The sequence below is a fragment of the Dufourea novaeangliae genome, unplaced genomic scaffold, assembly GCF_001272555.1.
Source record: "Dufourea novaeangliae isolate 0120121106 unplaced genomic scaffold, ASM127255v1 scaffold493, whole genome shotgun sequence".
Taxonomy (NCBI): Eukaryota; Metazoa; Arthropoda; class Insecta; order Hymenoptera; family Halictidae; genus Dufourea; species Dufourea novaeangliae.
The window spans coordinates 103,280-129,941 of NW_015374430.1; the positions used below are offsets into that span (position 1 = coordinate 103,280).

Consider the following 26,662-nt stretch of genomic DNA (forward strand, 5'->3'; position numbering starts at 1 on the left):
ATGGAAATGGAAGAGTCCGTGGCGAAGGTGAAGCGACCCGAGGTCGAGCTTCTCCGTTTCTGGCTTCTCTAAAGCTGCATCTATACTATACATAATAAGCATAACATTGTATAGCATAACAAGTTGTATAGCAAAGTTATAAAACTTGTTAGAAGAACAGAAAGAAAAATGTTATATAACATTTTTCGTGTTATGTGTCGATGCTACAACAAAGAAAAAATTGTGTTTATCATTTTGATAATTATATATCATTTTTTAAAATTTCGAAATGATAGCATTTCACCCATACATACGCAGACACGTCCAGATGTTCGTCCATTACACTGTGTGTCAGGGGAAGAAACCAGAGGGATGAAATAGTAGACAATAATTTTCCGGCTCACTGCCGAGTCCTGAATCAAGTTTAAACCCACGGATTAGCATTCTTTCAACATACCACTACGCGGTCAGAGTTGGCTGAGGTTTAAAGCAGATCTACAAAAACTGAGGATTCCCTCTGACTTTGGTTTCTCGAAAACAATGGTGGGTAAACTGTCGAATTTTTGACAAACGAAAAGTTTTAACGCCATATTATTTATGATTGTAGCATTACATAATATATTATTTCTACTAGTAATATTAACATCGAGGATAGTTTATTCTAAAAATTTATTCGTAGATACATCTTTAATCGTGACAATAGACAAAGAAAATAGTAAATGTGTGATTCATACCGCATAAATTATTATTGTAGTATGACATGATAAGTTCTTCTCTTTAAAAAAAAAAAAAATAATATATAAAATTCCGATCGAGGAGATACATACGTTTAATATCATCAGTTTCTCGATCCATCCGTACACCGTCGTGAAAATACAAGTGGTATCCGAAGTGGTATCCCTGGTGGTTTCGGTGACGAACAGTTTTCCCGTGCGTTGGAGAACATCCCGGGAATTGTGTCGCGACCGAAAGCATAGATATCCAGCGCGTTTCTAACCACTCAGAAAATATTATACGTTTCCTCCGATCCACCATATTGCGATTGCTGTGTTCCGTATCCCCCCGCCACTTCGATTTCAACGGTGCGACGTGTGTTATTCGAAACGGTACAACTGTCCGCAATTTTTCAGAGTGCACCGCAAGAGAAAGAGAGGCAGAGATCAAATACGTACAGAGGATCGTCTTTGAACACTCCACCGTACGAGAGCGTGTTATTACTTCTGTCCGCAGTTTCCTGATCCTCGGCCTCTTCTGATTCCTTTAAAAACATCAAAGTCCGATAACGAATCGTTTTTTTAAAAATTGTTATACGTTCCGTTTATCACGTCGAAATTCACGTTATTATCCTTTCTTCTCGGAGAATTATTTTCTATGGGACATCGTGAAATTCACTGAATTATTGTTTGCATCATTGTTATATCGATATACATTACCAGGCAAAAATATGGGACCAGGTCTGATAATTAAAGAAAGAGGAAAATATTATTCTACAAAGATTTGATAAACGTAATGTGCTAAAACTGGTTGGAGACGATTTGTATATGTATTTACTGATTCCATAAGTTTTTTTGTATCGTAACAGAATAATGAATTACTTTCCATCAATAATTATGAACTCTGGTCTCATACTTTTCCTGGTAGTGTATGTCAATATAAACGAATAGTAACAAAATAATCCACTACATTTTGCCATATTTAATGTTTGTTTTTTTAGGAAATATAAAGCTTGTACTGAGCAAACAATACGTTATGTTTTGATTTATTAGAATCTGGAAGTATACGTACATTGGGTTAGGCATTTTACTCTTTTCTTATTTCATTTCGAATATACTTTTCTTTATATCGCAATAAGAAAACGTAATCAAACCCATACGCGAAGGTTCGTAGAAATACTCGGAAACAGGTCAGGGTGGTTCGACAAAATATTACCTTCATCGTATATCACATAAGGTTCAGCCTCTCCGAATTAAAGCGATACACAGCATCGAATTGAGAGTTTGAAACGTAGGAGGACCTGTAACGAACGATTCACAAATCGAACGATACCAACGAATAACAGGAAAAGTATTGTCCACGATAACTATTTAGAAATTTGATATTCACTTGGACCACCATAGGATGGTGTACCTGTGTCCAAAGTGCGCCACTTAAAAGCGCGGAGCATAATCGTCGAGAAAAGTGCTTCCTAATGAGCTCGCTCTTTCGCCAGGTCTACAGACGGTAGCAGCGGGTTCTCCCGTTAGTCTAGATCGAGGTTCCATTGGCCAATGCAAACTGAATTTCCGATAATTGCTTTCCGCATCGCCTAAAATGATAATTAAATTTCTGGTCGCGCTAGTACCCATGGCAAGCCATTGTCGTCATAATGGCCTTTCCGGGGACCGCCGTAAGGGGACGTCCGTGGCTACATTTAAGGATTGTCTGTAAACAACGTCTACACGGAGGTCACGGTAATGAAACGAAACGGTGAACGTGGTCCAGAAACGCGCGCGCGTGACACGTTTAATTAATCGTGTGTATTTAATACACGCGTTTTGTACGCTTCCCATCAAACGGGCTGTTTATGCGCTCGCATGCGCGCGCGCCCGCTGACGACGAACAGCTGCACGATACGCCCGAAATTATGGGCCGTGTAACTGCTGTACAAGAATATATGTCACTCTGTGTCAAACACGCGAAAGAAGTCCCAGATATACTGTTGTCCGACAAGACCGGGGAAATATCATTAATGTATCGTGAATCGTGAGAAATGCGAACGTTACTCGGTTGGTTAGAGGAATTCTTGTGATTTCTGGAAAATATTCCATCCGTACATCAGATTCTTATGCAGTTATATTTGCGAGTATTAATAGTCGCACAGAATGTATTTGTTGCGTCATTGATAACAGGAAACGTGAACAGAATAAAATGGGTTGCTGGGGATTTCGCGACATCAATATGGCGGACGGAGACGTTAACGTAACCTATGGACTTATCGGATCTTTATTACTTGTTAATAGCTTTCTCTTTGAATTCGGACTCGTAAACCGTATTATTGTTTGCTAAAAATACACGCGCGAAGGTTAAGGAATCGTAGAGCGACAATTTTACCTGTCTGCCAAGTATCTAATTGTGACAATGAATTTAAACTCGGAGACATTGTATTTGCGAATTTTCGTGCTTAAAAAAGATAGACACAGTACTAATAAACTGAAGCATGGTACGTATAACAATTCAGTAACAGGACTTCAAAATACCATTGACCTGTGACATTATATTGACATAATACTTAATGAGATCGAATGATTCTTCTCATACATTGTTTCATTATGATAATTCTAAAATCTGAATTTCTCATTATGACACAGAATACTCGTCTCTTAGAATTAGTCACGAGTGCTCATTGGTCCGTAAACGTCTGTCTTTTGTTTAGCCACTCGTTCCGCCATTCATTATCAAGTTTGTCACGGGTGACGTTCACTTTTACATGGCCGATCCGTTTCGGTCGACTTGTCCTTCGACTGACGGAGAAAAGTTGAATGACTACGAGGAACCAAGAGGTAGGAGAAACACGGCCCCGTCGAGTTTTCCAACGGAAATCAGTCATCGATACGCGTAGTGGGAATGATTAACGATCGTTCATAGTTTCGCGAAACGGCTTTAACTGGCCGACTGATTGCGGTGATTGCCGTAGTAGGGCGCGATTTACAAACGATCGTTATGGACGCTCGCGACGATTATCGGTGATTTTAGGCTAGCGACGTGTGGATCGTCGATTCAGTCGAATTTCGGAAGCGGTCGGTGAAATTAACGCCATAGAGAAGCGATTTTCAATAACATTCGATGGCACAATGGTTTGTTTGCGAATACCATCGCCGGGTGGAGTGAGCATTTGCATATACGGATGTTTATTTGAACGAGCGATATTATGTTAAATTAACAAGCACCGTACGATAACTCGATTTGTTCCTTCTCGCGTAAACGAATGCGGTAAACATTGCCTAATACATGGAAATTTAATCATCTGTCGCGTTATCACTGTACGTTATAATCTGATGAATATTGTTTTTTGTTTAACCTTTTGTTCGAAAGCAATGGCTTTTAAAGCTGATCGGGCGCTCCGATAATTTTATTTGAATTGATTATCCCTTGATGCGTTGCATCTCTGGCAATCACGTTTTGATTAATTCTCATTGATACCATTAATCCATAGAATAGATTATTTTTAGTATACAGGATGATGCACTACTTATTAGATGCAGCTACATACCCTCGCAGCAACTGCAAATATTAAAAGGATAAAACGCTAGAGATTCGATTAATATTTAATTGCTCTTTAAAGTGTCCTGTATGGATAACCTGATCACTGTATGCATTTATAGGTCAGAAACTTGGGTGAACATTATATAACAATAGTATTATTGATATGTTTAGTAAGACATGCATTTAATCATACAATTATTGTTTATTCTCTTGTACATAAGTTCTTTACTAATTTTACACTGAGAAATTATCTTCATTTCTAAACTACTTTCCATTAAAGAACTCACCCATAGTCCCTCCATCCTAAATTATAATTAAAATTTATAAATAATAAGAAACGAAACAGCTCTGATACCAACACGAATTATTAACAGTTTTATCACTATATATTCTCTTCTGTTTATAAATTGTCTAACATTTGATTAAGAAAGTAATCGTTACTTCTGAAAACAACGTCATTCCCGAGTGATTGCATTCAATTCGAAACAACAGAACGTTCAAACTTACCGCCGCGTCAGCAGTTGAATGGTAAAGCAGGAACGCTATTGGCCAGCCAATGACGTGCGGCCGTTGAATGAGGTAGCGGGAGACATCGAGAGGGGGCGTTAGCGGCGCACGTCGTACACGCAGCAGCGCCGCGCATCGACGGAATAGAGCGAGACCGGACGTAAGAGAGAACGAACTAGACTCGTTCGCGTTCCGCCGAGGTGGTGCAGTTTTCCAGTGTCGCGTAGAGTGTAGTGTTTTTCTTCCTTTCCCCCCGTTTCTGTGGATCGAGTGTAGTGTGCGTCGATGAGGCGAGCCAGTTCTATCCCCGATGATTAAGGAGTGCATTTAGGTAATTAAGAATTATTCTCATACAGCCGCGCCCCATTAAAATGCGAACTTCGTCCCTTCGGGACGCTCGGTTCACGACGAAGGAACAACGACGGTGCGCCACCATAGCGCACACGCCGCGCCGGCGTTATTACGGTTCGCGTACGATTTTTCCGAATTCTATCGTGAATTACGTGTTCGAACGGGCGACAAGTAAATCGTGCACCGTCGTCGCCGTTGTTTTCGAGCTGAATCGTGTGTGTCGCACAGTCTTGTGCAAGGTGTGCACAAGGGGGGAAAAAAAGCACGTACACGGTGCCGGGAAGGGATACGATTTGCAGCGTGGTGTGACGCGCCGCGCGTCAATGTCGACTCGGTCGGAGACCGTCGAAGGTTTGTAAGCGAAACCGATACCGAGAATCGTTTCCCGTTTTCCATCGCGGTTATACGTAGGCGATGAGCGTGTTCTATGTAGATACGAATATTACATGCATACAATGGTGTCCCGATTATCTTATCGTCAAACGGTCGCAACAGTGACTAAGTGAAGCAGTGTTTTTCGTCGCCGCGTGGTAAACTCGTTAATATCTCGTATTTCGTGGCGCTAATACATTCGACTGCGTAATTTAAACGGACACTGAATACAAAGGCCGAGCAACGAGGAAGATAGGAAGCTGGTGCTGGCAAATCGAACGATCGGTTCTTTTCCCCCTACTCCGGATATTAACGAAAGAGGGAGAGAAAAGATACAGAGCGAGATATAACGTAGAGAGAATGAATGCCTGGCCCCGAGCGTGTAAGAGAGATGAGGCATTCTACCCTCGCGATTAGTTTTCTCTCGTGACTGTACCGCTTCTGGTCGTCGACTTGTATCTGCCTACCTTTTTCCACGTATCCGACACACTGTGTCGGACACACACTCCGTATTATACCGCCGCGTGCTACTGTCCTACGAAACAAGTGCTGTTTTTCGCTGCACGCTTTTTGATCCCGAAAGCGAACGATGCTATATACTATGTAGTATATACCATCACTCTTACGCCTTCAAATGGCTCTTCCGATATCCTTGTAATTGTTTACCTTTCGGTTTCCATCGACGCGAAACAGTGCGCGACGGTAATTGGCCGTTTTAAATTTCCGCGTGGGAACGCGTGGCCGCAGTCTATCGAAAGAACATTGTACCTATGTATCTCACGGGAGCGTATAAAATGGAATCATAATCAAGCGTTTCCGGATTACGGTGTATCTTCTAAATTGGTAGTGTACGGGATCGCGACGCAAAGCGGAGTAACTATCGCGCCGTGAAACTCGTCGGTCGTTGCATTTACGGAAAAGCCGGTTCTCTGTATTATATAAAGAGCCCCGGTTTGTTTGCAGTGCTGCGAATGGATTGTCGGGTGAAAGAGAAAATTTTGCAGGTACCCCATACCTTACCGTTTGCCCCCCTCCCCCCACTCATGTATCCTTTTGTTTTCATGAACGGGGGAAACGTGTTCGATGTTTTCATAGCGTGGTACGATCGTAAGTTTCTTGCGTGATTCCGCATTCTATGTCCGTTAATATTCGGTTCAAATCGAAGCATGACTCGCGCGGTAAAGGGGGAACAATGCGGATTGACAAATCGTTGCGATTTCGCGTACCGGATCGCGCGGATTACAGATGGATTGTGATTGCTCGAATTAGTCGCGGCGGGTCGTCCATTAACATTACGCAATGTCTGGTGCAACGACCCGTCGCGTCCCGTTCGAAAAACGACGGTTTTATGACGAACCGTCGGTCGAGGGGGGTGAAGTACGACCGCGCGAGGATCGCGAATAGTTTAAACGATTCGACCGTTGCCGTCGTTAGGCTAGCGCGCACACACACGCTGAACGTAGATATAACGGAACGCGGATTGCACTAAATTCCACAGTCCAATTGCATTGCGGACAGCAGCGGAGCGAAACGGTCACAGTCGCCAGTATAGACGTATGGTCGATTAGAAAGACAGGCGAGGCTAAATATACATAGTGCGTTCGCGTTAACAGAGGTTTTCAATTTGAAATTTAGATATTTCATAATTAGCGGCGGTCTGGTGGACGATGAACAACGGAATCGATGAAAGTTTAGACGGCTATGTATTTACGTTAACCGGGCACGACTTCTATTTGAAAAGGTTGACTGTGCGGCGAACCGCGACAATATTTATCACCGCGTGCCTCTGGCGCATTGTTTCCTACGGGATTATTGAGATTTCACCGCGGTGTTAATATTGGAGATTAATCTCGGGATATTGCCAAATTTAATTAAGAACCGAGCAGCTGTCTTTGTAAACAATAAATTTCATTCCTGTATGTTTCGCAACAATCGGTAGAAGCTAAGTTAGGGATCCACGTTGGCCCGCCGTTATTGTAAACGCGCCCGGCGTCAGTGTTTGTACAGGTCGTGTAAAAATGTGGATTTCCGTGAATCGGAAAAATATCACACGCTTCAACGAAACGTAGAATTTCGCGCATTTTACGAGGTGATAAATATTGACATATTGTGCATTTGCAAGTTTCGAAGTGTTCTGGAAAGGAATAAACTCATATAACAAGATATAAACATACTGAAATTCACGGAGGAACAATATTTAACATTTCATTATTCTTCGATCGACGAGAGTACCATTCAAACAGGAGTAGGAAGTTTAGGATAGTAGAGTAGAATATATACATATAGACTTGATAGGAATGTGGGCAGAACTAGGTAGACTAGACCTAGTCAAGAATGCACATAAAATACATAGGGGTCATCAAACTCTTAAAATCTAGTACACGTCGTATAAAAATCGTACCATTAACAAATCATGAATTATATCAGGAACCTATCTCAACTCTAGTACAAACAAACTACCCAATTCTATTCGATTTTTCCCTGGTATTGCAATTTCTGTCAACAATATACATAATTTTGAATAATTATAATTTTCTTCAATAAAATATTTGTGATTCAAATATGTACCCGGTGTACAGTGCACGTTTTGTAAGTTTATCTAAAAAAGGAACTGCAACGTCGATCAATAATGCATGTGAACCATCATGGCGATATCTCGCGACTAGTTCGATGGATTATTGCACGTAAAATTCAGCGACCGTACGAAATGCAGATACCGTCAGATCGATACACGTCCCGACCGACGGAAGAAGAAAAACAAAATATCCCGTCGAGATAACGCCTGTGTCTGATAATGCGGTATGCAGAGCATGCGGACCGGTGTCTCTTTGTCGAAACAAAGTGTCTGCTGCTGTGCTACGTGCGCGACACGCAGCCAGACGTGTGCAAAGCTGAAAGCACCGTTCGCAACGGACAGAGCAAGAAACCCGTCTGGCGTACTTTTTGGAGCGGAGTGGAAGGGGACGCGTTGAGAAAGGGGCGTAGCGACGAACACGGGATCCCCTTCCTACAACTTCGATTGTTTCGGTTAAAAAAACTTTAACCTGCTTCTAGATAGATTTTGCTTTCGAAGTTTTTTTATTGTTGATTCAGAATATTCCAGCGATCTAAAATCTAAAAGAATAATCATCCGCAAAGTGTAATTAACGAAGATGTAAATAAGGAAAACTGCTCGAAACGCTACGAAAAGCAAGACAGCAAGGTGTCATTGACCATTGATTCGGACGATGAACATTAAACCCGGGAGTTCGAATAATTGCACTCGATGCATGAAAGTAAAATAAGCAACGGTGTGCTGTTCGCGTCCCCCACCGAAACACCTCGGTTGCACTTTTAAGTATTTATCGCATGACCTGAAAACTGAACGGACGAAGCCATAGCCAGAAGCGTCACGCCTTCGTTTCCTTAGAACGACCAACATTTCGTAACAATGAATCCCTTTACCTATGTTCCGGCATCGGAAACACTCGCGTGCACGCTTCTTAACGTCTTAATTCAATGTAAGCTTTTTATACGACATCGTCACTGAACTTTATACTATTGATCGTCCAATTGTGCCAATTTTTACTTGTGTCAGTGGTTATGTTAATGTTCTGTATAATTACCACGTGTTCAAAACGTCCATGATAATTAGAAATTTTATTACCGGTAATTAAAAAAGTCGGTAAATTTACAATCCCTAATTGCAACGGCATCAACGGCCAAGAATCATCCCTTCGTACTACCACATTATGGCACTCCGCGTATAAAGACTTCATTCAACCTGATTTTTCCATCGCTTAAGTCCTGTACCAGCTTCTTTTGTGATAGAAAGTTATATTTAAGTGGCTTCTATACACGTGCTGTTCCACCCGTAATGAGGAAGCGGTTCGTTAGAAGCAACAAAGGACCAAGAGAGCCGATGATTTACACGTGCGCGCGTGTTGAAGATACCACCGTCAAATCCGTGTAACGGAATTTTCTTTGTGTATTAGGTTCCGAGGAAAATCGTAATACGCTCAGACGCTATGGATATTTACTAAGCGTGTATCATGTCTTCTTTCTCTAGCTCACGGTTCCCAGAACGTCGTGCATCACGCCTACATTACTGATATTCGCGTGACACGGTTGTGATCTCACGATCGTGTTGCGTTCATTTACGATCCACGCGTGCCGCCATTCCCGCGAAAATAGAGTTCACCTGTCCGTGACGCGGAATACAACCGATGATCCCCCCTTTGTCAGCCGAGTTGTCGCCGATTACTTGGACGTTGGTTGGTTGGCGTTCCTTGGAACATTCGGCTGAAACAACCTCGTGTAACGTTTATTTTCTGGTCCCCGAAGGACTCTTGATGTCGGCCGTGTCGCTGAAATTTGTTCTTGGGGCAACGGAATGAATTGCGTGGACGTCGATCGAAGCATTCTGATTTGAAAATCTCAGCAGTTTTAGAATCGGGTGCTAGAATTTTGTATGTTTCATTAATCGATTTGGAAATTAATTATTTTCTGGAAAAGGTGTTTGGAAGTTGGGTGGGATTATACTTCTTGTGTCACCATAACACACATAAAAGACAATTTTTGCAGCAATATTTATTCCTCCGCAAATATCATTTGATCACCTGTATTGGTTCATATTAACACTAGAATTACCGAAGATGAACGTGTTTCTATTTCTATCATGTTGGTAGAGGGGACAGGTTAAAAATATGCAAATGGGTAAATTAACGAATTTCTTCACTTTTATATCGTAATAACAGTTCCAAAGATCTTAGAAAATGTATTGGTATAACATTTTAATCATCGTTATAGGAGTGTACTGACAAGTCATTTTGACTTGTTTGGTAGTTCTAGTGTTAAATGGGACACCCTGTATATATCTTAAATGTGTCCATCGATCAATTACTAATATACATATTTTGATTGCAGTGCAAGGACTGAGCATACCTGGGAGCGTTTGAGAAGCACGTCCCCCGAGACCCCTCCAGCCAAAGTCACTCGCCTAACCTCTCCCCTGTCCTCCTTATCCTCCTCCACACCCTTTCCCTCCGCAAATCTCGAGAAGAAAACCTCCCATCGTAATCACAGAATCCGCGACTTCGTTATGGACGGTATGGATCCCAAACCAGCCTTGAACGACGACCCCTCGGTCACCCTGACCATCCGCCTGATTATGCAGGGCAAGGTAAGAGGCTAGCCTGTGTTGTGTTGATTGATTAACGCCTGGTTCCTTGGTTCGTTAACCCCGTGCCCCTTTGGGAACCACCTGTTAATTTTCCAAACGGCAGATTCCCCCCTCTGTTGTTTCTCGACACCTGATGATACAGGGGTGTTGAAAGTTTGGGGATACCACACCAGACAGAGGTGCTAGATCGTATTAAGATAAGAAGAACTTTCTTATGTTTTTAGTCTAAAATCAGTTGTTGTCGTAGTACGAAGGTAGGAAGAGTTGTGAAATTTACGTTTAGTAGTTATAACATTAACAAGACAGATAAATCGAATACAGTATTCATTAATAATCGTTTACAATAATGTCACAACTGCATTTTTATTTGAATACTCCCGATTGAAAGTACTTTATACACCCGTGTTATGATTAAACAATTTTATTACATTAAAATTCAACAGTTCGGCGATTTATTTTCAGTCTGTCGGTCATCTGGAAACTTTCCCACGCAGTACCAATTTTTATTTGTAAAAAAAAAAGTAAAAAAAAATGTTTTGCCGAAACCCGGGATTGAACCGGGGACATTTAGATCTTCAGTCTAACGCTCTCCCAACTGAGCTATTTCGGCTGTGGGAATATACTTTTTATCGGTTCGACATGTTCTACCTTATCTGACTGATAAAATTCTTGTGATTTAATTACATTTGATACTTGAAAATAATAAATCATTTTCATCACAGTGTAGTTAACTTTAGTTTGTTGTTTGAGAAAATTAATAATCCGCTTCCACATGTTCAAGGTTAACGCGAACAAAGAAAAAATAAAGCCGAAGTATAATTAATAATTTCGTGACTACTTTTACGACAAATCAATTGTCCAACAATTACGTAAGGGTACACGGTGCACGGCGGTTAACCAACCAAACGCAATTCCATTTAACGTCGAAGACAAATTGCAAATATAAATCAGGTGACGGTATTGCACAACGTTGCACGAAAACACTTGATTTATCATTCCGTCCCGCATTAAAGTTCCGAAAGCGGTGATGGTATTATTACCATGGGGTTTGAACGGTCTCCCAGCGCCAGAAATAGCAAAAGTGCAATTTTAATATATAAATAAGACCGAGTATGAAAATAATATTCGTGGTGTATTTTGGTCAGTGGTTTGAACTACGTTGGATTTAATTAGAAATACCTGATTCTAGTCTCGTTTGGATTTAGTACACGCAGTAATTCATGTAAAATGAAAGAAATGCATTTTGGATGATACACGGTATTACTGCTCAGTTATGCCCCCTAATTTTTTTGTAAGTCCTCGTCAAATTGCGACATGTTATGCAGCAGTAGTATTATCGATTGCAAGACGCGTTGATACACAGTGGCCATCAATTACAAAATTCAAAGAAGCCGCTAACACGCGCAGAGTTTGGTTATTTTCGGAAGGTAATTCAAGTCCGACGAAAATACCGCCCTTCTGCGCCGGTCCAAAATAAAAACCGTGATTGTCGAAGCACCAGGGACGAGGATAGTGTCTTCTTGGCTCGCGACTCCGCTTGTAAATCTGAGCTGTGTCGTTCGTCGATCCGTCTGTCGCTCACACTATACTCTTCTTGACGGTATCGTGGCACACTTACGATCCTTGGTACACAGGGTAATTCAAAAAACGAGTTTAATATTCTATAAATACATAAAATCCCCAATCTAGTCATTTCAAATAATGGTTTTTTACCAAACTGATATCACCTTGACAAAACTGAACCCAATCCTGATTATTCCATAGAAGAAAAAAACATTTTATTCGCCAAACCAAATCAGAAATCACGGAAAAAGGGGGAATATTTATTTCCTTGACACATTATCGTTAAACGCATCGTGTATACCAGGCCGCGACGCGTGTCCCCTTTCCTCCGTTTATTCAGTTTATTGTGTCTTGTTCGCAATTTTCACGCAGTCTGAGGACCAGCCCTCTTCTTCCCTCTGGGTCCCGTTTGATGAAAGGCCGGCTCAAAATGCAAAATTGCGTCTCCCCCCGGACGGGTTTTATACGGTTTGTGTTCTCGGCTTTTCATTGTCGTGCCGGGTTTTGCTCGCAATAAAACCACCGGGCCGGATGTGAATGCATATCCTTTCATCATGATCTCTCTCTTCCCTCTTTTTTTTTTTTTTTGTTCTTGTTCCCGTGGATAATATTGCAAGTTAAGTGGCGTGGGCGCTTCAGAAACGAATATCGAAGAGCCTGGAGATTTCAACGCGTGGATTCGGGGTAAAGGTACGTTTTCACGTGACAGTAAGTCGTAACTTTTACGGGCATGACTGATGACACTAAACGTAATGACTTTTGTCGTCGTGGAAAATTAGATATTCCGGCGTCGTCACATTGGTTTATATTGTCTTATAGTATCACGACAAGGAAACCTGTGACTTTTACTGTCGCGGGGAAAACGTACTTTAAGGAGGGAGCCTGGTGTAAACGAGCTAAAAATGAATAAATTTTTGGGAATTTCTTGTGCGGCGGGTCGTGGCTTTCCACTTGGCGGTTCTGTTTGGAAAATAAGAAATGTTGGAAGGAGGTGGAGGACTGGCCGAAGGAGTCGAGGCTCGTGTCGAAAATAAAATAAAACGGTGAACCACCAAGCGCGTCCTCTTCTTGGCACGCGAGCTAACCGATTTATTATTGACTCGGGTCATGGATATGCGGGCAAGTGTGTGATATTCACGGGTTCGTTGGAAAAGAACACGCGATTCGACGAAAGCTTTATCGTACCGTTTCCGCTTTCGTTTGGGTGCACGGTGTCTCTCGTCTGTTGACGATTCGTCGTGAGTTATGTGGGAAATTCGTCATTCTTGACATTTCTATAATTTATATAGTCACGTTTCTCGATTTTTAAAAGTGGCATTCGATCTTGTGCTTCATAAGCAAAATTTTGTAATATGTGTAGTATGCTTTTCGATTTTTAGAAGTAGTGTTCGAATAGTTGTTCTGTGAGCAAAGTGAATTTATTGTTTCGTGATTCTATTGCTGTATATGACGTAGGATGTTACCTCCTCGATAATGAGGTGAAGTCTTAATGATCATTAAACAAATTCTTTTCTGCATGTGAGATTGTTTTTTCTTAGTGCACTACGGACTTTATGCGTATATGGCAGTTATAATCGTGGCGAATATAACGAAATCGAAACATTAATTACGATATCAGGAAGTCTTATCTTATCTTCGACCTGATAAAACGTTTAATAGAGGAACTAAACTTCTTCTCACTTCCTCTTTCTTTGGCATGCTATTTGCAAAGATATATTTACGTAGATATCCGTTGCATAATCTAAAATTCGTTAGTTTTTGCCTATTTATAGCATAAATAATTATGCAAAATAAAGTGAAGATGCACATGTCACTTCAATACCAATCTCAAGCGATCAAAAATACATTCGAAACATACCTACCTATAAAAGCATCACCTCCAGAACCTTTCACCGGAGTAATCGATAACCGCCATGCTATTACCGATTCATCACACCAAACAGTTACTTACCTCAGGTCGTCCGTGTAATTGGCACATCCTCCACCGTAAAATCGAAATTAATATTTGAAACACTTCTGTGTCAAGTAATACCGTACTCTGGCACAAAGGCACCGAGTGAGAGAGAAGACGTTTGACGATCCGCCTAGGATCTGTTGCACTGCCAAGAATTTGAACTTCCTTCCCCGTGTCCGCCTATTTCTATTTTTTCGCCGATGAATAAATCACCGGTAGTCGTTACGAAATTTCGCCACTCCGGTGTGTGGCAGGGGATCGTTTTAAACTGAAAACTCCGCGGCGTAACCGTAAGCACCATTTGGCAGACGCACGCCCGGGGGATTGATACGAGGAACCACTACGCCACCGGCATCTCGCCGATTTCGCGATCTATTACGATCCATTACGGTGTCGAAGTTCGCTGGTTCGTGTCTCGAGACGCGACCTGCCCCGTAGCCTCGCCTAGATCGGTAATTAATTGTCGCGGGCCAGCGCATGGTCGCAACACCGGTAATTAATGTCCGACGTCTTAGCTATTAATCGTACCTTCACGGACGTTGAACGAGCCCCGACACACACCACGGCCCTGTTCGAGTATCTTCTTTTGCTGACTGCATTGTGTGTTATTGAAACTTTCGAGTAGAGCTGTGACTTTATAAAATAAAGTCGACTGGCAGAATATTGTGTCCTCGTAAAATTAAACGTTTAAAAAAGTCTAATAAGATTTTAAATAAGATTTTACTAACTGACGAATGTTTTTTTTTTACATATTTCAATCATTTCTGTACGGGGGGCGGGGGGGCATGCCCACCTGGCCCCTACCTAATTACGCCAATGGAGGCTAATAGTTTTTTAACATATCGTGTATTACCGAAAACCGAAATAAATACCGATATTTTTTCGGGTTCTATAAGGGCAGGGCTTATATAGGGCGAAGGTACAACCGAAAATACCGGTATTTTACGTTTCGATAGAAGTACCTGCTCCGATCTCCGAAAGGAGCACAGACGCTCCGCGCGGTCGCACGTATCCGATATCTACCCGGTTCGTGCTGAAGTGCAGCACGAAAATTATTGCACGTTTCTGCATATCTGAATGATGCTCCGGTGCACACAGTGCTCTACCCAGGGTTGGCGGTTCATCCGACTCCCTTTATCCTATCGGCGGGCACCCTCGACGAGACCACCCCTCTTGGAGGGTTTCCCTTTCTCACTCTTCCGCGAACAACCCGTCGCTCAACCCCTCTCGTGGCTTCCAACGGCGGTCTTCTCGCTCACGGGAAGTACTTCCATGACAAATCTCGTTACACCCACGTTTTTATGCCCCGGCGACGACGACGTCGATGAGGCTTCCCTCTTCCGCCATCATTTTCCTCCCTCATACACAGCTTCATCTTTCCTTCCATTTCGCGCGGCCAGACGGGGTGGGTGGCGTTTTCCATCTTTGTCTTCGTCTTTGAATGGGGTGTGCACGGGGATTTTTTCCTTTTCTTTTCTTTTTTGTTCTTGTCTGCTTGTAGTTTCAACGATGGTGGCGATGATGATCGTCTCGAGCGGGATGTTGTAGTTGTATGGAGATAGGGCTGGCATCCGTCCGGGTTTCCTCGGATTTTCCCTCTTTTTTTTTTTTAGGGCGTCGGTGGAATTTTCTGCAGTAATCTAGATTTTTTGATATACTAACTTTGCGTATTTTATACGTTAAGTCGCAAATACATTCCTAAAAATTGGAGGTGGTTATTTTGCCCGGTGAATGACTCGTTTAGCTCATAGGGGCTCCGAACGGTCTCCTAAACGTCAATCATAATGAATCACGCGAATTCTGACGATATTTGTTTTTTTTTTATGGGAGTGTCAGGAGTCTCGCGTGTTGCAAAATTGTCCGTTTGGAAGGCTAACGAGTAAACGGATACAGGGGAGGGACCCTTTCGCGTGAAATAAATACGTCTGGCCGCGTTTTTGGCCGGAGAAGCATTATGTCTGCGGGGAGAATATGCACCGGCGAGCTCTCCGTAGGACAGTCTGGACAGTGGCCAGGGCCCGCGGCCAATCGTTTGGTCCAATGCGAATTATCATGATTCCATTATCCTTTCAATGGCAAACAGACGTCTCGCGCAAGTGTGCCTTCGCCTTTTTCATCTATTTCTTCCTTGTTACATCAGGCGTATCCACTGTTTTCCCTTTGTGCTCGTGATTTTTGAACCGTCAGATCTTTCTTATTTGTAGGTAGGAACTTAATCGTTTAATGCAACTGTAATAGATCGTTCAACACTAACCGTACCTAGACTTTTATATACCTATTTAGCACTGGAACTGCCGAACCCGTTAAAATGACGGATTCCAGATGTTTTGTTTCACAATTATTAAAATTCTAGAGATATTTTCATCGGAATTTCTATTCACCTCTAATTTCTTATATACTTTATATTATAATATACCAAGCTATATTGCATTGTGTATTACACGTATTGATATAGTACACAAATTAAATTGGCATACATTCTGGTAGTTCCAGCATCGAATGTATGAAAGAAAGACCAACAGAGATTACAACAAAATCAATCATGTCGAAAACACTAATGCCCCCGCCCACAATAATTTTTACCCAATTTCTACAATGTCACGGTCGTTTCCGCGACACCGCAGCTACCATCGACACAAATATCTGGCCACTGTCCAACTATCCTCGTCTTATCTCTCCGCGCGACGAGTCCCGTCGCTACCATGTTCCTTGTGGTTTTTTTTTCACCCACGTGGCTATCTCGCGAACCCTTTTCTCCCCCTGTAAACGGCTCGATCCACGTGGAAGAGATATCTCTGTAGACTGGAGAGGGAGGTGGTTCGACCAGGCATCGGTTGAAAAGACGCGCAGCTAGCCAACATCCTCCTTTTCTAGGCTGGCTATAGGGGATCCAGGCTTTTCAGGGACTTCTGTTGGATTCCAGTGACTGGGGGTAGGCTGGAGCAGAGCCATGGCCGTCGGCCAACCGGTCGTCTTCGCGGATCGTGCTGTACGACGTCTGTTCCTTGAAATAATTCAAAGCCCGATGGCGAATTTTCTTTTCGATGGATCCTTCTTCCGTCCGTATTGAAATAGTGAAATAGAGGATCGTGGCGGTGGATTTACACCGCGGATCCCCGGCCTAGCAACGATATACAGTACCCCATCGAAGTATGACCGATTGCATTTTCCAAGAATATTTGTAATTTAATTAGCATCAGAATATCTTCGTCTGTTTTAGGGGGAAAGGCCTTATTATGCATCTGTTGAGTGCATCCCTAACTCAGAAAGTGGTAAATCATGTACATATTCATAAAAAATAGCAGTTGTAAAAAGATCTAAAAGAACAGTTGGTTTTACATAAAATCAAAGGTGTATAGCCGGAAACATACTACAGTTGCTCAATTGAAGAAACCTATTAAAGAAGTGTGGAAACAACATGATGATGGACTGAAAGAAATGATTAAAAAATGTATTCAAAGCATTCCTAATAGAGTAGAATCGTCTAACAGATAGGCGTAAAAAAATTGAAGGTGACAAAAAATTTGCTATAATCATGTTACAGCTCTCTTGAAACCATACCCGATAAAAACATTTTCAATCGGACTGTTAATAACAGAGTAATCTCTACTGATCACTATTCGTGGTTCACCCTGTATATTATAAAAATGTACGAAAACTCAAATTGAATTTGTTTTATTTAGGGGAAAAAGAAAATTCTCTACAATTCTCTGGTCGGTCATAATTCAATGGCAGGGTACTGTATAGTGGTGTATGACCTCGCTAATTGGCCCCCGGCCAGGGGACATCCGCGGTTTTCCACTCTGCCGCGGCCCCCGTCGACGTCTTCTTGTTCCAGCTATATTTGCCTCCAAGGAGGATTCAGCGACGGTGACGCGGTTGTCCAGCTTCGAGCCTGGCCAAAGGGGAGGGCTCTCTTCCGCGCGATGATTTACGGGGCTTGGCGCCTTCGCGGGATCCTACGTACCCGATTTATTTCGACCCCGAGGGGAACATAGAACCAGCAGGAACAAAAGAGGGGACTTTCGAGATCGCGGCGGTCCGGTCGATGCGCCGTTGATTCGTGAACACCCGAGAGGATGGGCTCTCTCTTTCTCTTGGACTGCTAAATGCGAGGGTTTCTATATCTGGACAAGGGGGATGATCCTTTGAGAGACAGTGTTGTACCGTGCGCGCTTCATCCGCGAGAAAGCCCAGTCGGGCTTCGTCTGCGTTGCCAGGGGGACCAAGGCGCTGAGCATATTGCCAGCGCTACCCTTAAGGGGCTGTTTAATTGGAGGAGATTCTTTGGATGGGGCGGATTTATTTAATTTTGGTCTGTGTCTTTTCAGAGTTGATTGAATACGTGGTGATAGCACCAGCGTTAACCTGACCTTTTGAACGTTAAGAATAGACCTACCAGCAGTGAATGTATATTAATTAACTTGTACAATTTAGTAATAATACAATTTAGCGTAATATAGTCTCATGTGGAATGCATACTAAATCAGAAGTATACTATACAGAAATCTACGATAAATCCGTTATTATAACTTCAGTAATTGTAAAGTAAGATACCTGTAAGCTGTCATTTTGACGTGGTTGGTAGTTCTAGGGTTAAGTTCTTAGGTTAATGGGGTACTCCTCATTGCCGTTAATGAAACATCCTGCACATTCAGCTCGAACGAATTAACGTTCTTCTCGACTTTTTTTTTCGCGTACTTAAACGTCGTCGAATTAATCGTGACAAACCGGTTTACATTTTCGAAAGATGAAATTCGCTGTCGTTTGATCGCGCTCCGGCGGTCTCGGGCGGAATTAGACGTTTGTACGGGATTTAGAGTAATTAGTTCGGCGGCGTTGCCCTCATTAAACGTTTTAATTAACTGCGACATTGAGACCGACGCAATTACCCGGCGGAGAATCAGCGTTCGCCTCCTTGGAAAAGTTTCATATTTACCGATCTGTTGCAAGCCTCGACTCAGACTTAACGATTTTCTCTTGTATCGTGGAACGGCCGCGACTCGATTAAGCCGTGAAATTGCACGGAAAAGTATTTCAATTTATAAGGACATTTCTTTCACAGTTTTATTAAACTTCCAGCCGGGACCGTTCACTCTTATTTGTGTCCGTGAATAAAATGTAACACCTATAAACGGTATTTATTCATTTTTTATTTCCATTTCATTCCGTTTTTCCATGAAATTTATATACTCTCCTATTTTCTTCTGGTATATTTTTCAAGTGTTCTATTAATTTTATTCTTTCTTTCCAAACGTCTGGCATACATTTCAGTATGTATTTCTCCTTCGAATTCATAAATGCCGCACCTAGAAATCCCTAACGCTATAAATGCATAAAGTCCGCAGTCTAATCACGAGTCATAAATACCTAAACCAAACAGTCCAATAAAATCCCCGTAATTCCTTATTGTTTCGAAACTGTGTACCATGGCTGTGACTCAATTACAGAATAGTCGCCCGAATCATGAAAGTCACAGGCAGCAAAACGCGTCCAATAATCTCGAACGCTCGAATTTAGCCGTATGTAAACGCCCCGGCTAGAAGAAGGGTGGGGGGATGCATGGGGGCTCTTGGATCGTTGTCAGTCGCGAAATCAAGAATTTAGCACGATACTGTGGAGCGTTCGTGGCATCGTCTTCTGCCGGTGGAACGAGACGCCTGGCATCTCGGTCGGCGAGGCCCGAGAGTGCGACCGCCATATCTAAGTTTAGAGGTAGCGCACCAGCGCGCATACCTGCTCGCCCAGAAGCCTAAGCGGTGACATTATCGGTGGGGTCAGAGCGTGTCAAGGAAGACACGAGATCTGGCTGGACACAAGCTACGGGGAACACGCAACTAATTATAGGCTCGGACGCACACATCGTGCCCTCCCCGCTAGCGTATGCGGTCTCCGGCCGAGTTCCGCAAAGAGAGAGGATCACTCGCCCTCCCGTTCCGCCCAGACCGCCTTTGTGTCCTGGAATTAGCAATCTGATCGTCCTCGGTGATCCTATGAAAATTAGCGGATCTCATCGTCTTCCTCGGCGATCCTATGAAAATTAGCAGACGCTTCGGTACATTGATCACCTTAATAACGATTGGGTCTGCGTCACTGGTACGAGCTGGAATGGGGAATCCTTTAATTGCTTAATCTCGGTGAAAGCCGTTCCGTATGGTCGTAAAGTAGACTTATGTATCGTTTCGATTTAGTGCCAAGAAAGAATAATTTTGGTAGTTGACAATAATTCTGGTTCTGGTGGCAAAGAGACATTAAGAAAATATGATTTACCTTGATTACACTACACTTGCGTAAACGGTTAAGAAAAGACTAATTAAATCTATTTATGACGTCTGGACTGATGGTGAATCACGGGCAAACATTTTTTCCATCCAACAGTGTTCCATCGTGGTCCACCGTATATAGTACCCGGGGGGCGTAAAAAGTGATAGACAAGATGAACGCCGCACATACGCGTCACGAGAATCACTCGTCCATCGGTCATCGATAAGCGGACGGAACCGATTTCACAAGAGGATCCCCGCATATATTGAGCCGGATAATTGGGTGCTAGCGAGTGATTACCGAGTGTCAAGAGCACGCACATCATCCGACCGATGAACATTTAGCGTATTTATACTGTTGATGCTCGAACGCGCGATCGTTTCGAGTGGCTTCTCTCCCCCCAAATGCTTTTCGGGCTATGGAAATTACACAGCGTGTGTGTGGATCGCTTCTCATAGTTCCGAAACATTGGTCCATTCTCCATTACATTACCTGGAGCGGGTATTTATCGTGTTACCAAGGCACCGTAAATCCGTTAATTTATTGAAAAGATAGACTAAACCGACTCTAAGCCAACCTGTATTTACGACCGGTTACTGTATCGCACCCTGGTACCACGGGAGTATAGCATAACTCATACGCGTAATCGGGTGTATGTTCGAAAGTTTATGATCCCTGTTGCGTTCGGATGTCGTAAAAGTTATGGAGTAATAACGTAACGTCGTCGTCTGTTGCAGGAGGTCGGAAGTATCATTGGAAAGAAAGGAGAGATCGTCAAAAGGTTCCGCGAGGAGGTAAGTTATCGATGGCTTAATTTATTTCTTATTAAGATTCTTTAAAACTTTATGGTCCCTGGAACAGGTTTTAATTTATTTACTCTTCGTTTTATGATACTATATTTATCGACCGAAGACGTTCGATGAATTCGATTACTTTGTTGAAATATTTATTGTTAGTTTGGAAATAATGTTCACTGGTTGATTATCAGTAGATACACTTAATTGATCACTCAAAGTATTGCTAGTTTTTGAAATGTTTCTGCTGGTCAAAAAAGTTTTGGAAAGCTACAGAAGATTATCTTTTAAGTACAAGTGGACAGCTTTTCCCTTTTACAAACATTGCCTAACTTCTAAACCCATGATTACTCACCTAATCCGTAGGTTGTTAATATTAAGCTTAATAAGAACGTCAGCAAAGAAATATGTCCAGCACATGTTTAACTCTCGTGCACTGTCGAATCCCACATTTCTTTGTTATATTTTTCATTATAGAAATTTATAAAGTAATTTGACACCAATTGCTTATTATACTCTAGTAATAGATATTTCTACTACTAGAACTTCTAAGGCAAGAAATAGATCATTCAGGCCCAATTTAATTCGATAAACAACAATGTAACAGTTTATCTCTGCAACCATTGGAAGTATTCCCTAAACAGTAGCTCCAACTGTTCACTTACTCAGTACTACGTACTGAAGCAGGTAGATCTATTCCTGCTATTCTACCAGCTAAGAATAATATGGACATATTTCTACGTCGACGTTGTTGAGACAGTTGCCCACGAAACAACAGTAGCGCTGTAACGTGTTAAGTTAAACGTCACTTTCCAGAGCCGAAACGATTTCTTAACCACAGGCACATCTTCGTTTGTTACAGTCTGGTGCAAAGATCAACATCTCCGATGGATCTTGCCAGGAGCGGATAGTAACCGTCACCGGGCCAACGAACGCGATCTTCAAAGCGTTCACGTTAATATGCAAGAAGTTCGAGGAATGGTGCTCGCAGTTCCACGACAACAACCAAGGTGGCGGTGGCGCGACCAGACCGCCGATCACGCTCAGGCTGATCGTGCCCGCGTCCCAGTGCGGCTCCCTTATCGGTAAAGGTGGATCGAAGATCAAGGAGATTCGCGAAGTGACCGGTGCCTCGATTCAAGTCGCCTCCGAAATGCTGCCCAATTCTACGGAACGTACTGTTACCATATCTGGCACCAGCGAGGCCATCACACAGTGCATATATCACATCTGCTGTGTTATGCTAGAGGTACGTACACCCGGTAGTACGGCCTCTCGCCGACGTCACCCTGGTCAACGCTGACATTTGTCTAGAAATCGTTAGAACTTAGGTTTTTATATAAAAGCCTAGCTGCAATTCCTGGAATACCAAATAGGAAGGCGGTTTCTCAAAGATGTGGTTCTTTAAAAGAGATGCTTACTCAAAGAGGTAGTCCCGGATGGGTCTAGATCAGTGATGTCCAAGCATCATTCATTAGTAAATTAGGCTCTCCCTAGTTCTGTCTCTAATATTAAGCGAACGACAAGAAGTATAAGAACCATTGAATTCTGTGCCTTTTACTACTGCTGCTGTCCTTTGTTAGCAATGTGGATGGGGGCCTGCAGTACATAAAGAGTCCTCCCCATTGAATCTAGAGGCTTAGAATAATCTAACAGCTGTAAAGCTGTTTTCTATACGCTTCTGTGACCATTTTACATCGTGCTGTATTCTATTTGTTAACATAAAGAGCAGAATAGGGGTAGCAGTGGTGATAGAGTGAGGAAAGGGCCCTACACCCTGAAGCTTATGTTGAACAGCACAGACCTAGGTAGAATACACAATGTTTTATTGTCTTGTGTATTTTTATCTTGGACATTTTCTATTTATTGATACGATTAAATGAAATTCAAGTGTTAGACAGAAATAATATCTGACCTAATTTTAATGGTTCATGAAACTTCAGTCCGTCTTTTTTATCGATGAGGAACCGTCCCCTGTTGGGTACATCCACGATCGCACGCATTTGAGCGAGGAATCTCGTCAATCATTGCACGCGCCTAGTGATGATTAATAAATGAGTCAGAAACAGTTTTGCTGCCATTTGATAAGGATATCACACTTAATAATGACATGTTATCGGTTCAATGATAAAACGCCCCATTTGATTGGCAACATTTTAATAATAATGAAACACATATAACTGTTCAATTATAGCAAGCTTCATTTTACAACGATTAACGAGATTTCTAAATGGTGATTTGAAGTCAATTCTTCTGTTTGCATATCTAGAGTTATAAAGTCGAGTCTTCGCTTGCAAAATGCATAATACATATTTAGCAAAACTTAAGTATCTTTTTTTTTTAGAGGAAAGAAAATAAATTTTGGCGACAGACACTAATTGCAATTCTCCATAACAGCGTAGATCAAGGGTGACGTCTCTTAAGAAAAAAAGAAAAAAAAAAGACACCGAGTCAACACCCTGGAACCAATCAACGCTGAAAGACGGTGTGCGCGAAAAAAAAAACAAGAAAGACAGAAACGCGCACCGTCACCAACGCTCATTGGCCACGGAGATCAGTCTATTCGCACTCGTGCGTGTGTTCTTTTCTGTTTCAGTCCCCTCCCAAAGGTGCCACGATCCCTTATCGCCCCAAACCCCAAGTTAGTGGGCCAGTGATCCTGGCTGGTGGGCAAGCCTACACCATCCAGGGTAATTACGCGGTGCCCGCTCACTCGGACGTAAGTACAGTATTGCCATTGTCCGCGCCCGCTGCCGGGCCCACCCCGCCCTCGCTGAACACCCAAACTTTGACGACTTCGCCCTTCGCGGCCCACCCCTCCTCCTCGGCCTTCGCCGCTTCTCACGGGCAACCGCTCCTATCCACGGCCCACCTTACCTCACCACATCTTCCTCTCCACCCGAGCCCCTTACACGCCAGCGTGGCAGGCCTCGCCGACCCCCTGCTGAAGAGTGGACACTTGCAGGCAGCCCTCCCGCCCGCACACCTCGTGGCAGACGCCGTAAGTCTTTTGTTTTTCGTGATCCACCCCCGGACCCCGCCCCTCAAAATTCTTCCTGTACCCCCCTTCGAACGAGATACTTACCACCAGACCCCCAACCCCCGGTACACACACACACACACACATACATATATATACAACCCTAAATCACCACGTGTATACAGAGCAGATCTATTTATTCTTGCCTCCTCTTCCCTTTACTTACTACTCTCTGAATCCTCCATGACAACCTAGTCCCCTCGATCTCCGAAAACGTCACTGTACCTGACCAATTCACCGCCCTGCTACACACACACACACACACACACACACAGACATACATACACTCTACGTGCTCCTCGAGTCAGATTACACAATCCCCCGACGATCGCGGTAATTGGTGGAAGTCTGGACCTTTTGTTTGCCGTTCTGACTCGACCAGGATCCGATTCGGGCCACTACTTTTCGGGAACCGCTGAATCATCTTTGATTGCGGATCGGGTGCTCGATGAATCGCGGATGGAGAGATGAGTGGGAAGGGGTCTTTTATTTTCTTTTTTACTTTGTTGGAGGTTTTTTTTGTCGGAGGGGAGGGAGATTGTTGAGGGGTTGTTGTGCAGGGTGTATCCTAGGGGTGAGAAGACCACGGGGATGTGGGGGTTTTGTTTTCGTGTAATAATGAGTTTCGCGGGGTTTTTATTCGCTGGTTAGATAGACTTTCGTGGGGAGTTTTTAAGTGAATAGGTATTTCTAGTAGAAAGACGACTTACAGTAGAAATTACTAAATTATCCTTCTCAGATGCAGTGCACATTGCAATTATACAATATTTTTAACGTTTCTTTTGAAGCTACTTTACAAAGCTTTTTTAAAATTATTGTACAGTGACGTGCAATAATTGACCATTGTAATTTTCGTCTAAAAAAACTATGAAAATTTCAGTAATTATTATAACGGGTTTGGTAGTTCTAGTATTAAATGGGTTAGAAGTCTTTGTTCATCGAGACGTCCCGTATACAGCTCAGGTATCCAACAGTTTCAATATTTCGCGGTTCAGTTGGTTATCCCGGGAACGTCTCCGTCGAATATCCAATTTTCACCAAATGCCGCAACGTCCCGTAGAATGTTTGCCCCCCGTGTACCGGAATGCTCTCTCCACCCCTCGTTGTACAGGCCACCTGGTCCCCGTCCCAGAAAACCCCTTTACACACACCGTCCGACAAACCCCTTGGTCCACGTACATGCATCGGCACCCTAAACACCTTGGCTTTTCCGCTCGACGTTCCCGTGCAGCCTCGGGAGTAAATCATCCGTGGAGAGGAAACGAGATTTCCTTCGCGGCCGAGCGAATGCTTTTCGTTCCTCTCGGTCGAGGAACAACGTTACACGGAAACCTCGACTATCACTCCTTACCCAAAGGAAACTCGAGGCTGCACGGTTGTCGGCGACATTCCCAAATCACGCGACTTCACGAGAAATTACACTTTGCATTTCTTCGAATCCTCGAGGAATTCTCTTGAAATTTCTTACTTTTGCGATTGAACTCTCGTGGATGCTATCATTATTACATAGAGGTATTACGTTTGCAACAATTGTATAGAAATTGTATTTGTGTAGAATATTGAAAATCATTGGAAATTAACCTGTGGAGAAAGGGAAGCCTATTTTTGGGCTTCAGAGGGGTTTTCTATTTGTCTTAGTAGAACGCTATGAAAAATATATGGTCGAGAACAGAACCTGTTCTCTGAAGGTTAACGTATTATCTCGGTCATATTACAACAATGATTAAATCTTCAAAAATTCAAAATTCTCCTTTCATTGTTTCTCTTAAAATTCTATAATTTCCGTCTTCGATCGCCAGACAACAAAGGTTACCTGTAACTTTTCTGTCGATCGACGGTGTACGAGGAATTCTTAGGTCGGAAAAGATCAATGCATATATGTATTTTCTTCCCGGAAGTCACGCGCGTTGGGTAATGGTGCTTCGCTTTTCATGTGATCCGCACGTGTCTGTTTATACGTGTAACGGCCGTCTCTGGGTTTTGTTCGTTCCCCCTCCACCTCCCCACTTTATTTTCTGAGTCTGCTACTTACTATTTTTATTTTCTTTTCGTTCAAATGTTCACCAAAAGCGCTTCTGATGTGTACTCCCTCTCCAGCTGAGGTCTTTGGTGTTTTTACGTCTCCTTCCTTTCTTTGTGCTTGCGATTGGTAGTGGGTTGAAATTGCCTGAAAAAAAAAGAACAATTTTTAGAAGAAAACAAAATTCGCTTGTCGTCCTTCACGGAGCACAGAGATATTAATGCGTTTGCATGCGACATGAAATATACACGATCGTATAAAACGGCGCGATAAGCACGACACCGGGGTCACGAGCGTTTATTCGACTAGTTTTTAGTACGGTTTTTCCCCGAATCGGCCGGAAAACCGATCGAAATACTCGAAATCGTTGCAAACTGATCGTTTCGTGCTGTGGACTTATTTATGGGCGACAATT

General features: G+C 42.8%; 1 protein-coding gene and 1 non-coding gene across 7 annotated transcripts in view; one reads left to right on the forward strand and one right to left on the reverse strand.

The window, feature by feature from the left end:
• The first annotated feature begins 4,890 nt into the window (after positions 1 to 4,890).
• Positions 4,891 to 26,662, forward strand: part of LOC107193114 (poly(rC)-binding protein 3) — a 43,856-nt gene continuing 22,084 nt past the window's right edge. For 4 of the 6 annotated variants that reach the window (XM_015582511.1, XM_015582512.1, XM_015582507.1 and 1 more), the window contains exons 1-5: positions 4,891 to 5,059; positions 10,357 to 10,612; positions 21,131 to 21,187; positions 22,050 to 22,436; positions 23,784 to 24,188. In XM_015582511.1, the coding sequence (XP_015437997.1) occupies positions 10,532 to 10,612; positions 21,131 to 21,187; positions 22,050 to 22,436; positions 23,784 to 24,188 (930 nt within the window). In that variant the 5' untranslated portion in view covers positions 4,891 to 5,059; positions 10,357 to 10,531. The remainder of the gene's footprint in view (positions 5,060 to 10,356; positions 10,613 to 21,130; positions 21,188 to 22,049; positions 22,437 to 23,783; positions 24,189 to 26,662) is intronic. The other 2 variants (XM_015582509.1, XM_015582510.1) reach the window with 1 other exon arrangement.
• Trnaf-gaa lies at positions 11,150 to 11,222 on the reverse strand. Its single transcript has one exon. It is a non-coding gene; the product is annotated as a tRNA-Phe (tRNA).